This window comes from Cottoperca gobio, chromosome 8, assembly GCF_900634415.1.
Source record: "Cottoperca gobio chromosome 8, fCotGob3.1, whole genome shotgun sequence".
NCBI classification, from domain to species: Eukaryota; Metazoa; Chordata; class Actinopteri; order Perciformes; family Bovichtidae; genus Cottoperca; species Cottoperca gobio.
The window spans coordinates 11,558,473-11,574,189 of record NC_041362.1 but is presented as its reverse complement, the minus strand read 5'-3'; the positions used below and the strand labels follow the sequence as shown (position 1 = coordinate 11,574,189).

General features: G+C 40.5%; 2 protein-coding genes across 2 annotated transcripts; both read right to left on the bottom strand.

Moving 5' to 3' along the window:
• Positions 1-349: 349 nt before the first annotated feature.
• LOC115012397 (jupiter microtubule associated homolog 1-like) lies at positions 350-9,421 on the bottom strand. The gene is made up of 5 exons (XM_029438003.1): positions 9,229-9,421; positions 6,668-6,807; positions 3,399-3,547; positions 2,657-2,687; positions 350-914 (listed from the first exon to the last, which is right to left on the bottom strand). Exons 1-5 carry the CDS (start codon positions 9,282-9,284, stop codon positions 769-771), a joined length of 522 nt encoding a protein of 173 aa, XP_029293863.1. The 5' UTR covers positions 9,285-9,421; the 3' UTR covers positions 350-768.
• An 838-nt stretch (positions 9,422-10,259) lies between these two features.
• LOC115012235 (small ubiquitin-related modifier 2-like) lies at positions 10,260-15,450 on the bottom strand. Its single transcript, XM_029437726.1, has 4 exons — positions 15,315-15,450; positions 14,467-14,598; positions 12,146-12,217; positions 10,260-10,980 (listed from the first exon to the last, which is right to left on the bottom strand). Exons 1-4 carry the CDS (start codon positions 15,333-15,335, stop codon positions 10,918-10,920), a joined length of 288 nt encoding a protein of 95 aa, XP_029293586.1. The 5' UTR covers positions 15,336-15,450; the 3' UTR covers positions 10,260-10,917.
• Between the last annotated feature and the right edge of the window lie 267 nt (positions 15,451-15,717).

The window sequence follows — 15,717 nt, the reverse complement described above, 5'->3', positions numbered from 1 at the left end:
TTCCAAATAAAGACATCATTGAGGAGTGTTCTAAGTAATGTTTTATAAGTAACATTACATCTTGCATGAATCAAAATGCAACGCCTACATTGAATCAGAAACACTGTAAAGAGCCAAATATCCAGCGTATGTCATGAAAAGACTTCTGGCAGAATTGGAGGCAGCTTTTGTGATTACTTGGGCTGGGCAGAGTTCCAGTCTCCAGGCTCACTGTACATGTTGAGACATTTATGCATATGCAAACAAGATAATCAGCAGTACAGTCGATTTTATGTCTACATTTGTACGTTCCTTCTGAACGGCAACATTTACTTCACTGCAACTACATACAAAATAAAGAGAAGAGAAATTTAGCCTCAGCAAATTCATATCAATCTTTATTGTATTTAGAAATCCACGCATCAAATCTTTTTTATTATTTTTTTCCTTTACCATTTACAACAGGGAAGAATGGGGGACAAGCTAAACGTCATGCCTTTCCCAGCAGGCGCGATGCACTACAGGATGGGCTGAAATGGAAGAGGGGAAGAGAGATACATAAAGTGCTTTTGTCAACAGTTTTCTTGTTTTAATAGAAAAAAGGATCAAAACAAAAGGTTTGAGGTTGGAGGGAGAGGACACGGGGGTCCATGGACGTGACCGCGTGAGTGCATGTGAAGTAGGGAAGAAGGTGACAAGTTGATGAGGAGGAAGAGAGTGGTGGGGGTATTTATCTTTAAAAAATAAAAAAAAAGCGTTCGAATGAAAAAAAACAAAAAACAAGTGGTCTCAACCCAGGATGAGGCTGGACTTGCCACCAGGTGGGTTTCTTCGGCCGCCAGTGGCAGAGTTGGCAACTCCCGACGGGGCAGAGGGCTCTGGCGTCTCCTTCTGCACCTCTTGCTCCCCCTCCACCTCCACCTTGTCAGGACACTCTGCAGATGCAACAGGAAGACAACCCATTATATCGAAACGCATTTCTGGACGAACGCATAACATTTGAAAAAGTGCTGAAGCATTGGGTTCTTGTTGTCCATTAGTGCCTAAATTACTGCAGATTGTGAAAATTCAAGTGGACTTTCAAACTTAATTGACACAAATAAGGAGAACACTGATTTTAAAATCTGTTTCTAGGCAGAGTGGACACTCAAATATTCTTATCTTGACATCAGAAGGAGTGGCACGGCTGCTGTGACAACTGCATAAATTATAGTTTTACAAAACTAGTGTCCAGAAGATCCAGAAGCTCACATATTAGAACTCTCTGGGACAGATTTACGAAGGCGTTTGGGCCAGTTCATCAGGCGCAGATGTGACGTATTCTACACAAAACATGTGCAGTATTTATCAAAAATACACACCAGGCTGCCGCAGCAGTTTGCATGTCATTTGTTTGACTGTTTGCAAGGTACGCGCCTCTCTCATTGCATTTAAGGGAGGATCAATCAGAAATCTTTTATTGGTCCCACAATGGGGAAATTTACAAATTTCAAGCAAATACGAGGAAACATGTTAACAGAGGATGATTATGCATTTTGCTGGATTTACTGAGGTCACACTATTTGCGATTGTCAGATAAACGTGCATTAAATACAGGCTTATGAATAACTAAAACCTTAGTTGTACATAAGCCCTTTAACCCCTAAAAGTTAGGCCTTTATTAAGTATCGGATTACTTTTACACAAAGCATAATGGACAGGAAATTGTGGTTGGTGTTCATGAACCTTGAATTTAAACTCAACCCATGAATGAACTGTAAAATCACTACGGCGTGCAACTAAACTTTTGTTTCATTACGACATTTAAGTGGCTCCATTTACCTCACCATTGTGTTTATTTCTATTTTGTACATCTTTGATTTGTCTCATTAAATCATGTATTACTTATTATATGCTAATGATTATAATATCATTCTATGATATATTTGGAGTAATAGTAACAGTTTCTCTCTCACGGCCAAACTACATATTTGGTAATCAAGATCACTACCTTGATCGGCACCAATGAGCTCGCCTTCACTCGTAGCGACATAGTGTGTATTCAGCGTCTGAATACACACCGATTGCGGTTGCAAACTCAAAACTGCAGCGTACATATACGCCGCGTCATTAAATCTGGCCCTCTGTGTCTGGCTGCCCTTCTCTCTCTGAGATTTTCTCATTTCAGAAGAAATGTGAAGGAACAGACTAGTTACACTGTTAATAAACTGAAGCCTTCAACATTTTAATATACACTTCAAAGTGCACACGCATTACAATCACATTCAAAAGCAGGTCAGATAAGTGAGCTTCCATTTCTAAACGCTCAGAGAGATGTGCGGTCAAACCCTCCATTATCTGAGCAGCCAGCCACTCCCTTACAAACATGCACCTGGAGGTTAATAAAAAGTGTTTCATACTAAGTGAAGCCTGCCATCACAGAACAGCTGCTCGACGACAGACCATCACACATCATGACAGGGAACAACCACATCAAAGAGATCATGTGATGTTGACTTAGAAAGGGAGAACATGTACTGTATCTTTAAATACAGGGAGAGTGAAATTACCTGATATGTTAATGTACCATGGAGCTATTCACTGAGTAATCCAAGTCATGCACTGCTGTTTAGACATGTGAGTGTGACAGAAACTTAAACGCCTCTTTATAAAAAGCTCAAGAGTTCAGGATACTTACCATCATTTGCTTGTTCTTGGCCATTCTCAACCTACAATGAAAGCAGAAGACATCAGATGTCGTGAACTAAAGTGAGGTCTTCCTGTATTTCTATATCTGAATCATCGCTGCTCGGTGTAAACCAAAGTGTTGATATTACCAACTTCAGTCCTGATCGTTACTGCCAAATATTTATTCATTTTGAAAGTTTGTGTACATACTGTCACTGGACTGTCCTGGATGTGTCAATGATTAGCAAGAACATGGATTAACACATAATATATACATAACATAACATATAATAGAGCAGCAAACATGAGAAAAAGATTCAATCTGAATATTATATTATATATACTGAAATGTATGCTGTAAATGCCGTGGGATCAAAAATGATGGTTTCAATGGGAACATTTGTTATTTAGGGTCTTTTGGCTTCACAGTTTATTATAGAACTATTATACAAAAAACAAAACCCTCACAACGTTGCCAAACTGTTTGCCACATACACAGCCAAAAGTAAAAAAATGTCCCCAGTGAGGCACAAGGGTTAAACCTCTACAGGGATTACAAATGTCCGTGGAGAATATTGATCCAACAACATCCTGGGTCAGTTTCAAATAGATGGATTAAGGCACCCATCCCCCAATGCATTTTCCACTGAACTGTTTAGAATTATTCTTAATCTAAGACTGCGCTTTTCAGCCCCGAGCTAGGCTGTGGCTCTGTTTTGGAAACAGCGCCTGTCATAATAAGTGAGAGGTACCTCTCGTCTCTGGTTCCAGACCAAGGCTGCCCCGGAGTTGTGGATGGTGGTCAGTTCCGGTTCAGGGTTCTTGGGGAAGAGAAGAGGCTGCTGGCATCGCCTGAGTGGCGCGGAGGGCTCTCCACACAGGGTTCCTACAGCTTCCCCAGCTGCGAAGGAGACGGTCAGATTAGAACAACACGCTGAGAGACTGAGCAGAGTGTAATAGTGAAGTCAATTTTATGTATATAGCCAAATACTAGAAATCACAAATTAGCCTAAATGGGCTTTACAATATGTACAGCATATAAAAAACCCTTTATTGAGGAAAACATACATTCAGTAGCTGCCCCTACTATTTTATTATTTTCCTTCCTGGCCAATAGATTATATTGAAGCTAGACAGGAAACACAAGAGACCAATGACAAAACATGACTCAGGCTTCAAAGCAGCAGAGTCATACCATATGGACACTAATCCAATTACACCCCCCCCACATGTTTCTAACCCATGTGGCAACACTGCTCATCATAAGATTAATCTTCTCAGATTTGACAAAACATGAGCTTTATGAGGGAATTTGACCAAAATAACATGAAACAAAATCACTGACAACCAACAGGAAACATCCCCAAAGCCGCTTGGGCGTCTGCAACAGACCCAGAAACGCAGTGGAACACTTCCAGGCAGACAACATCAAAGCCAAAACTCACATAACCCTGTAGCGACTCTATTCTCCTTTAGCAGAAAGAGCATTACATCCAGTGTTTGGCCCACTCTGGGGAACTAAACCCACATAAGGTAACAGCACAGCGCGAGCCCAGAGGGCCAGGGAGGGGACAGACCGTCTTTGTCATGAGGAGAACAACGGCTGCCGAAGAAGCGTAGGAGTGGCCATTGTTGTTGATGGAGTGAAGTGAATCAGCAGTGTTGACTGCCTCAATCACTCAACAAGGGCTCCGTCATTACTGGCTCCACATGTCTGATCAATTCTCTGGACAGTAAATGGAGGATGAATAAACCAGATTCATGGGCTGATGCATTATGTTATCACAACAACACATAGTCTTCTACTCAACCTTATAGATCTCCTGGGTGCATCAATTAAATAAATGTATGGCAACACTGACTTCACTGTACAACAAGCTTGAAGGCAGGAACAGCACTCATGCTGCTGCTGGTAGTCTTGGCGTCCTCTCTGATTACAGAGTGATCCTCATGTGGCCAGAAGCTGAGGGCACTTGAACAAACCAAAAGCTCTGGTATCTGAAAACCCTAAAATCCTGACGAACAACCTGCCAAAGACTCTGGCTGAATAACAATATGCTTATGCGTCAGCATAAACATAATAGTCAGCACATCCCTACAGTTTAACTGACACAACACAGGCATTACTCTCATTAGCTTAAAAAAAACAAAAAAAAAACTTTAAGAATTAGATTCACACACTTAAAAAGAAAGATCACACAGAAAATGTTGTACTTTTAAGTGTATTTACTCATATATTGAGTCATCTCCCCAATTTCATGTCTTTCTAGAACTAATGTCCTCGGTCACTCTGGATAATCCACAGAACTAGCTGTGAACAGTTTTCATTGAAAATACTTTTTAATAGAAGAAATTGAGCCAATAAAATGAAGTCGACAGATTATGCATGGTAAACAGAAATAGATACTTTAATTCTAAATTACCACAAACAATATAAGATCTTTTTACAGTCTGTGGAGGATGTTAAAAAAAAAGATCTACTAAGTCTGGTATGCCAAAGCAAAGGAACCTGTATCTATACTGTACTAGAAGGTCATACCCAGGCCAGACAGATCGCCAAATGCTTATAAAACCTGTTAAAATAATAAATCTATTCAAGCTGAAACAAATATCTTCATCCAGTTGTATCTGTTGCAGAGGAAAGAATATGATAGGGTTCGTCCACCTTCTTAAATCTCCAAATAAGGACTTTTCAGGCCCAATTGCCTCAAATTCAAGGACCCAACACGGCAAAGTTTGAGCTATCAAAGTTAATTACCATTGTACTCCATCAAGCCAGGTGGCGATTGAAACAATGACGCAGCTGCTGGACACACGCATGCAGACAGCGGAACGTAGCTTACTTACTTACGTTAAGTAAAACAAAATATAAAAATAACTTCAATTTCTATTTGTGCATTAAAAACACAAATTCAGCCACTTTCAATGACTCGTATCTATTTTCAAAAACTTTCAAGGCCATGACACCCCCCCCCCCCCCTCAAATTCACAAATGTTCAAGGACCTGTGGGAACCATGCTACGAGAAGGCTCCCCTGAACTTGACCTAAACCCAAGTGAAACGATGCAAACAGGGAAAGGATTTTACTGTCAGCAGCTGCTGTCCATAAAGGTCAGAAGCTGAAGTTATGATTTTAGGGTACATTCTTCATTGTCCACACATCCAGAAAATTTGCTACACTAACCGTTTCCCACAAAGTGGCCAGTGTGAAACCATGTGATCCCTGGCTTGTGAGTAACTTCACAGCCTCGAGCTGAAACGGAATCCTACTGCTGCGGGGCTTCAATCTTCCTCTTTACAAGCTTTAACAAATCTTTGAGTCCTAACCAAACACTGGCTAGCTGGGCACTATACTTAACTACAAGTAATACAAGATACTAAAGAGTAAATTATATTTTGCTAAAGTTATACCTGGATTATCATAAACACACTGGCAGGCACAATATTGTCAGACTACATTAATTCTTTATTCGAGCCTCTGTGGCTGTATGTTTTCAGTGACCTTGAGAACTCAAAGCCAGTCACAGGTCTCATATCCCCGACTGCTGCATTGGTCTGCCTCTCCTCGTGCACTCAAAATAAAACCTCCCTCGTGTCTATACAAGGCCACACATTTCTCCAATTGACACATTTTTAAACTGACCTATTTTTTTCCCGTTGAGGGCTCATCCACATCTAACAAAGCCTAGCTTCATATTACCCTTGTCCTAGTACTCTAGTGCTTTTTGGCTTTTACACATCTGGGAGGTTCTGACAACCTAAATGGAAAAATACTTAACACCACTCTAGTTTGTATCTTTTCCTCGCTCAAGTTAGAAGAATTAAGTTCATGGTGGTTTTTGCTTACATAAGGCTTCTGATAGTTCTGTCTACTTTTACAAGATTGAACCCGTCCATGCAGAAGAACTTATACACCCTCCCGCTGTTAATGTTACTTTGTAAATCAAAACCCTATTGTTTTTTATTCCTTTGGTATTGTCACATGGACATGGAAGTAAGATCGGTAAGAGGGATGTTTTACTGGGTGGATTGTTCCTCCGATGAGCATGAGGGTCGTCAGGTTCTGCGAAGATGTTGGAGACCATCTTGTCCTTGCGGGGAGTCGAGTCTTCGTCCGCACCGAAGGAGATGCTGGAGGCCCCGCCCGGCGGCCGCAGGACCCTGCAAGACACAACAAATGATTATAATGTCATTTAATTGACATCCTGCTACCTTTCCCCCATCCCCCACTCTTTATGCAAAACGAAAACACAAAGGCCTTCCTGTCACATGCCACTGATCAGCTGCACAGTGCAAAATCAATAATCAAATATAACATGTGGACGCCTCAAGCTACTAACAGCCTTCTCCCTACTCCACCCACACCCACACACTACCAGCAAGGTCTCCACTCTCTAAGCCCCGGCTGTCATCCTGTCAGACAGACAGTCACAATCTCTGCCCTGCAGCTGACTCCAGTCACATATAATCAAGAGTGAGCTGGCTGCAGCCTCTCCTCAGCATAGATTCCTTTGCAGTGACACACGATGGGTTGGTGTCAGCTCCTGGTAGCATTGTTAAACCATTGCAAAATTAGTAGATCAAATGTGATGCCCCCTTTGGGTCAATATTAAACAATAGAGGTGAAAAGTCTGATGTCCGCAGCTAATATAGGTCACCTAATAAATGGACTGTTCCAGAAACAATATAGAAAGTCTGCATTCAGACCAATGCATGGTAAACAAATGCTTTTCGTCCCGACATTCCTTCCACCACAAGCTAAACAAAAGGAACACTATAATGAGGAGGGGAAGCCTTTTTCCTTGCCGTGCTGAAAGACAGTCGGGGTGGACGACAAAAACTGGTGTGTTTGCAATGCCCCTGCTGGACCCCTCCCTCTTTTTCCTGCAAACTCTCTTCTCCTCAGAGTCCCTGAAGCCACCAGCTGACACACTGAGCAGCTGTCCAAGGGCCAGGCAGGCAGATGGGGTACAAAAACAACTCAGCTCTCTTGAAGCAAAACTACAAAGAAAGCAACTACAGTAGGACAAGCCACACAGTCTGGACTGCATTCGCGTGAATTTTTTTTTAATCAATTCTTGTATCCACAGTGCTCGTCACACTTGGCTGTGACAGTAATGCCTAAACCAGACTTCACCTCCCGGCCAGAGAGGATGAGCTCATGCTTTCCACATGGATTGTGATGGGGGAAAAGCTTTTGCCTGGCAGCAGACCCCACCCTAGTATGAAACTGCAAATAATATCAATGAAATGAAATGGCATTAATGATTAGAGGCTGGAGGGCAGCATCAGGCCGGTGGAGCTAGGGCAGATATAGCTTAGCTCCAAGGCCAAAGATGGCATGTCTGATAAGGCAGGGTGGGAGGCTTTTGATGGCCTACTAAGATTTTAGCCTCATTCTACTCAAGTAGCTGCTGTACGGATCCATTTGGTTGGCCGGCATCATAAATGACCAACAGCTCGTAAAAAAAAGTCTTTAAGGAGCAAAAGCAAAGAGCTAAGGAAAGATTTACAGGCTTAGCTTGCGCAAAGCCCCCACCCAAGTCCCCGCATCATCCGAAAACAGCATGCGACTTCAAAACGCTTAATGACTGACCGAGATTTGACATGCTCACTATGAAAAAGATAATAGACCTAGTTTTCCTCTTACATGACCTAAAATCACGACCCATTATAGAGGCAATCATACATTTAAGGCATTTTCTCTGAATTGTTTTCACTGCAGAGGGGCCGGAATACATCCAGACGCATCACTTACAAGGAAGCGATGACTGGGCGGATGAGTGGCCTTCTTATAAAAAGGGGTCTTTACCAGAAATAAAGATTTAACAGATGTTGTTCGTCAGACAAAGACAACAGCATAGACATGTCTATTGAAACTAGGCCTATAAATGGACATTATCCGAGTTTATCTAAACTTCCATTGGCTCCAACAAACAATGAGCCATATCTGTGATAATGACATATGCAGACCTACGTCTCGTCTAGGATTCTTCCTGCAATCAATCTCATATCTGCACTCTCGCTCCTGAGCTGTACCTTACTTCCTCTATCGAAAAAAAATGCAACAAAATCCACACAGCTAATATATTAGATATATGTACATTAGCTAGCGACTTCGAATAACAGCACATTTAGAAAATCACCGCAGGACACAAGCTGTGACTTGAACAGCAAAAAAAGTTATTTTGTAGTCGACCAAAGACAGTTAAAGCGGATGGACTAGCAGTAGGTAGGGTTGACCATTCCTCCCGACAGATATACACGGAAAACACCCCTTCGTGCCTCTTATCTTTCTCAAACTCGCGTGCCTAATCATCGCTATTCCACACAACCTAGACAGGCTAACCTAACTAACGCAGTGGAGCCAACTGCTATATGGTGCACCAGTCCCCCAATAAGATTACCTTAATTAGCAAGACTATGTGACAGTTTAGCTAAATCCAGCCACCCGCGGGCTAATGTTAGGTAGCAGGCTGCCCTTTGAGCAAACGCAGAAAATAGGCGTTTGCTAGCTGAGAGGCTCGCCCGCATCACACTTCTTTTGTTCCCTTCGTTAACGGTTTTTAGCTCTTTTTTTACCTGGAACTGCTTTTAGAACCGGGCTCCATGCCTTTAAAGGTGGTTGTTGTCGTCATCTTTATGGAGTATTTCGATGCCTAAGCGGTAACAGATAGTCAATGAGAAGAAACTACTAAAAATCAGTCCTCCTCCTTCCCCGCAGAGCTGCTACGGGATGTAGACTCCACCCGACACTGAAAAACATAACGAAGAAAAGATCCGCTGGTTCTGCGGTGCCAGCCCACCAGACCCAGCCCACCAGCGTTCGGCCCGCTCTGATTGGACAGAACACCGCAGAACTCGTCTCTCATTGGACAGAACCTCAAAGATCGCTTCTCTTGTTGGTGGCAGGTCTTGGCTTCAGACAGTTGAGTGCACATCCCTGAGGTTATTTTTTCCTCTGCTATCGAATCTATTAGCATTGATTATGAAAATCTGCAAAATGTTTTAAAATGCAATATAAGGGAAAAGAAAAATGTGGGTGAACTTTGACCTCCAGCTGGTGAAGATTTTAGGTCTAAACTTCAGTCTTAAAATTCCGGTCAGTGATTCTCAGAGCGATCCGTGGCACTCTGCCATGAGGTCATTTATTCATTTAAAATTTCATGATAATTAGATTCTTTTTTTTACAAAAGGATTAATAGTTTAAATGTGTGTTAATATATTACGTTACTCTTAGATCTGCTAATATTACATCTTTCTAATAATACATTTATTTATTCTTTCACATTACTAAGACATGTGAAAAATAAGGTGTGTCAAATTATTCCAAGGGACATACATTAGGGGGGTCACCCTGTAAATTCTCTATCTGAAAGGGGTCCTTGATTGAAAACAAATTGAGAACATCTGAATTAGGCAACACAATTACAATCGTGTAATTTTAGATAATGTCTACAAAAGCTCTAAAGATGTATTTTTTAGTTGATTGTATTTCTATTTCCCCTTGAGGGATTATGTAAGTATGTCTTCTTCCTCTTTTTCTTTTTCTTCTGTCCTGGATAGGGCGGGAGAGAGAGGGTCAAACAATCACATTGGGAAGCCAGACAAAATTAGTTGAAGTTTGGAAAAAGACAATAGTTTTATTTGAACAGGCATCTTAAAAGACAATACAGATGTTTATTTCATGAGACATCTCTTCAAGCTTCCCAAAATTTGAAGCTTGGCCTAGTCAAACGATTAATCAAACATTTCTCTACACATCCACTACTATATAAAAATGTATAAAATCAAATAGTTGTTCTGAAGATAACAGAAACCAAATGACAATGCATCCCCATTCCCAAACTGGGTATACCGTTCCCCAAGTGGTGATATCCAGCCCCAAAATAGTACAGTTTAAGATGAGATTTTCTGGAGTCTAACTAAGCCTAGCCCAACGACATTAGATCAGTAAAGTCAGTTGTATTTAGTCTCATTCTATCACCAGTCCTATCTGTCTGCAACCTTGCAAGAGGAAGTCCTTAACATTTACCACAATACAGCATGAACAAACAAAACCTGGGTGTGGTTTATGTACAAAAACAGAAACGTAACAAGGGCAAGACTGAAAATACTATACAGCAGTATTGTGGAGCAGAGAAACTAGAACTTATTCTGCATGGAATTCTGTTGAGACAATAGGACATGTTGCAAAGAAGCAGCCGCTGTGTCTCGCAGGCCGGGAAGGTTGGATGTGTTGAGAAAGAAAATGGTGAAGCATGTGGTTGATTAAATGAGGCCTCCCGTCTGTTGTTGAAACACATCAATTGTATCTTCATCTTCCATTTCCAACTGTTAGGAGAAAAAAGTATTATAAACATGTGTCACATGACTTTGATAAGCCTGAAGTTCTGTGCAATCTACGTTCCACATGTCATACCCAGTCGGTCTGCATTTTGTGTATTTATTTTCCGAGATAAATTAGCTTTATTAAGCAAAAAGTATAAAAATAGAGAGAGAGGGGAAGAGCACAGGTCGTGTCAAGATGTTGCGGTTACATGTTATGAGCTCCATGGCTGACAGTATGCTCTGTTCAAACTCAAATAGAGTGCTACAGGGATGATGTATTGGAAGTGCAAAAATGCTAACTAACGCCCAAGTTTTAGAACTCATTCCTGCAGCACTCTATATCTATATCACACCCAGTTGGTCTGCATTTATTTTCTAAGATAACAGTGTATTGAGAGAGAAAGGGAAAGAGCACAGGTCGTGTCAAGATGTTGCAGTTACATGTTATGAGCTCCAAGGCTGACTGTATGCTCTGTTTAAACTCAAACTTATTGTTTGCCTAGGCAAAATGAAACTATTGTTTTTATCTTCGATGATCGCAGTGTGCAGAGCAAGGCTTGCACAGCATTGCAATTAAATGCCATAGCATGCAAGTTGTGTCTACTCCAGCCATTAACTGCATCAAGTATATCGGCACTTGTGTCATATTCAAAACAAGTTTGAGAGCACCGCAACTCAAATTTGGTTTGTTGTGTTCTGACAGCCAGAGGCATCTACTCTACATGCTCCCCATGTCAGCATGTGCTCAACTGTGATAACACAAAGACTTGGTGTGTGTCTGGTTTCAGCCTACAGACATTCCTACCACACACTTCTCACTGTGGGGTGATCTCATTTATATTGAACTTCTATTTGTACTGTTTTATTTTATCTGTTAGTGCCTCTAAGTTCTACAATTGCATTTATCAAGACTTGGTCAGGCACTGGACATATTTTGAGTTGTTTGTACGCTGTTATTACTTAATTTCTATCATGTTTTTAATATTTCCACATATAAAAGAATGTCTTAGATCCTCACTTGATAAGGATAGCACAAATGTATTAGCACATGTAATGACACATGTGGAAATAATACTCCAGGCAACAGTGTATCCTGTGGATGTGTATTGTTCAAGCACACAGTCTGTTTTGGGTAGCTAAACGGGTTTTCTCGAGGGTTCACACTTACCTGTGATGGTGTGTCTGTCTCATTTATTGGCTGTCCATCAAATCTGAACCTGATTTGCCTCATTGACAGTCCCTGGAGAGACAAACACATACACCATTTGTTGTAAAGGATTCATTATCCACATTTTTTGCCTTAAATTGTAAAACAGACAATGCTCTTTGCACATTTCACAGCCTGACTGAGCCAATTAAACACGGTTTGCAAAGAAATCATATGTTCGGGAGAACAGGGTAAGGGGAAGGATTGCAACTTCCATAAAGATTTGTCAGTGGCTGTGACTTCTATTTGATAAATGAAAGGTACATTTTATCCACCAAAATAGAGATTAAACTGTGTGGTAAATGCATAAAACTACTGAGATTTATACTATAGCTGAGTGTCTCTCAACAATTAAGGAGTTAAATGTTAGCACTACCATTTATAGACTACTACTAACAATATATATAGAAACATTTAATAGGGTAGCACATTTTAAAGCCAAGTTACCAAGTGATTTACAGTCAGAGAAAAACATAAAATGAAAATAAAGGAGTGGAAACACATACCACAACATTAAATAAAAGTAATATTTTGGACAATTAAGAAAAAAGTGGTTTGATCTCTAAAGATGTAACAGAATGAATTACACAAACCACATTTAAAAAATGGGATCTGTTGTGTATTTTATAGTTGCTGCATACAGCACAAGCAGAGTTTTTCATGGAAATCTCTATTCTTAAAGCTTAGAAAATAAAAATTATATTTATAACGATTAAAAGCATGCATTGCCTTGTTTTTGTAAGTCTGCTGTAGTTTGGAGGGAATATAAAAATATTGAGCTATCCTGTCTGAAACACACATAAAGTAATAATGAAAACATCTGGTTCTCATTCTAGTTTTAAAAATGAGCTGCATGACAAACATGTCTCTTTTGCTTTGCTGGCAGTCTAATGAATAGACAACATTGAGTCTTCATTCTTCCAGAGAGCTGAACCCTCATTTGACTTTCAGATGAAGAGGAATGTCAGACTTTGCGTTTTATTGGATATTCTCTTAACTTTTTGGATACTTCAGAATGTAAAAGTAATGTTTTTGTAGCCATGCAATCACAGTCGCAATCAAGATTACAGAATAATTTTAAGAACTAAACTGGCACATATCCCCACGTTAACTGTTAATTAGAATAAGTCAGCATTCCTGCATGTCATTATAGCAAGTAGCATGGCGAAGGACAACTTCAGAAGTGAAGCTCATAACTGCTGATGGAAAAGATGAAGGAGCTTTTTTGATTAACATGGAGTTGCAGACAGACAAGTAGATAAGGACGTTTGGTTTGGGGGCGATGAGAGAAAGGTGAAGTTGTTTTCAGCTATTGAGGGAAGATTTGCATCGACTCTGTAGAGTCAGAGGAGAGCCGTAGAGCAGAGCTGGATTATAGCCAATAAACTATGAACAATAACTCTTTCAGGAAAAAAAACATTACCATGATGAATAACTCTTTAGTGAGCATCATCTGGCTTTTATTTTTAAGGTTTGACCTTTTAGCATAATGTCTTTAGATGGCTTGTATGTGATGTGTCTCTTGGATACAATCTCGATTTCTCCCAACATACTGAACTGTGACCTTACAATAAGGTAAATATCTGTAGTCAGCTAAAGTCTTCATGTCAAATAAAAAACACAGTTAAAACCACTGTAAAACAAAAGCTCAAAATGTCACTATGTGATGAGAGATAAGCTGGAAAAGGCTGAAAATAATTACTATTATCTTCCAACTTTTTACAGTTGGAAGGAGAATACTACAACGTCTCTGCTACAGTATGCCAACAATATTCCACTCTGATAAGCCTTTTTAATGGCAGACATTTTGACATGTCATAGCAGGAAAAGTGTAATTAATAAATCCAAAAATGGCTGCATTATATTTAGCTGGAAGAAATTTTACTCCTGAAATATTTTTCTTTGTGGCTGATAACAAGCTACACAGGTGATTACATCAAAGCTATCCTTCTTCGGATCATTCACTTCATTACAGAAGAATCTTAAATTACCTGGTGGCAGTATGCACAAGAGAACACTCATTGGCCTTTACACGTGTTATAGAAGATTATAGTCCAATGGCTGTATGTGGTCATCATCGTCAATGTTCACAATCAGCTATGGTTGTTGTGTTCACTTATACGATTGTACCTATTTGAAGCTATTGTACTTACAAGATTCTTGCTGTTCGGAGTTGTATCTCCATGATTGTTTGCACTTTTTGTACGTCGCTTTGGACAAAAGCATCAGCTAAATGAACTGTAATGTAATGTAATTGTGTGCGGATATCATGCCATGCCCACCTGTCTATCGCAGTAGGCCTTCATGAGTTTGATGAGCGGGGTGTGTTTTTTGATCTTGAACTGCACTATAGATCCATCCTGACCTGCTACCTTCAGGTTTATGTGTTCATTGCTTTCTGTCTTTACTGCTTCCTGAAGGATAAAGTCAGAGAGAAAAAAAATAGTTAACACAGACCTCCAGTGAACCAGAGCTTTGGACTCGTCTGTCATTATCAGTTATCATCATTAGTGTTGACATCGGATATATATATATATATATACACACACACACACACACACACACACACACACACACACACACACACACACACACACACACACACACACACACACACAGGTAGATATCCCTCTAGTTGACTTATAAGCCGTTGTTGTAAATGTTACACATTTTAATATGAAAGGTTTTTGCATCAATGTGAATAAATTATTATTTCACTTGGTTATGCAAACACAGAGATTACCATGTAGTTTGGTTGGTAGTATACCACTGCTTTGTGTACACACACAATTTACATTACAAGCTCTCTCTCTCTCTGTCACACTCTCTCTCTCTCTATTTCTCTCTCTCTATTCTCTCTCTCTCTCACAAGTAAATAAATTGAGGCACGCTGGTGATGACACCAGCTGGTTCGCTGTGTGTGATCAAGCAGAAAGCGATCTGCGCGCCTCTACATGCGCGTTCACAAACCTTCCGGTCTATCAAAGTAGGTAGGCTATAGCTGGTAGTTGAATTTTAGCTCACAACTTTATCAAGGTAAAACAGAACATTTGAAATGTCCGGTTTTTTTTATGGGCCCTTATGCCACAAATCAGGTGAAATAATTTTGATACAATGTAGAAACACTCACCTTTGGTTTTTCATCAGCCATGGTCACTCTTTTGGCGCTTCTCTACGCTGCCACACAAAGAATACGGGTACGCGCACGTACGCGTTCCTGGTTAAATGATTCGAACCGAACGTGCGCGGTCACGCGCCATTGCGCGTCCACAATGCAGGGCTTTTAATGGCTGAAGGTAATCACGTGGGTGAAAGCGCGGTCTGGGCATGGGCGGGAGAGTCTCAATGCGCGTTACTGTGACCCTCAGAACCACATGCACGCGCACAACGATGTTTTTTTCTTTTTTCTTTTGTTGTGAGGTTTGTAGGTGCAGTTACCCCTCAACATGCACCTCATCACCCTGCTGACCCCTCATCTGTGTTACATGTGTTAATTCATCATCATCACACAGGACTTTACACATACTGGGAAT

Excerpts from the sequence above, each read along its gene's own strand:
- LOC115012397 (XM_029438003.1), bottom strand. The coding sequence starts at position 9,284 with ATGACGACAACAACCACCTTTAAAGGCATGGAGCCCGGTTCTAAAAGC. Across the intron at positions 6,808-9,228 it reads GGTTCTAAAAGCAGTTCCAG|GGTCCTGCGGCCGCCGGGCG; the intron begins GTAAAAAAAGAG and ends TGTGTCTTGCAG. Across the intron at positions 2,688-3,398 it reads TCTGGAACCAGAGACGAGAG|GTTGAGAATGGCCAAGAACA; the intron begins GTACCTCTCACT and ends CTTTCATTGTAG.
- LOC115012235 (XM_029437726.1), bottom strand. The coding sequence starts at position 15,335 with ATGGCTGATGAAAAACCAAAG. Across the intron at positions 14,599-15,314 it reads TGGCTGATGAAAAACCAAAG|GAAGCAGTAAAGACAGAAAG; the intron begins GTGAGTGTTTCT and ends TTTATCCTTCAG. Across the intron at positions 10,981-12,145 it reads AGACAGACACACCATCACAG|TTGGAAATGGAAGATGAAGA; the intron begins GTAAGTGTGAAC and ends TTCTCCTAACAG.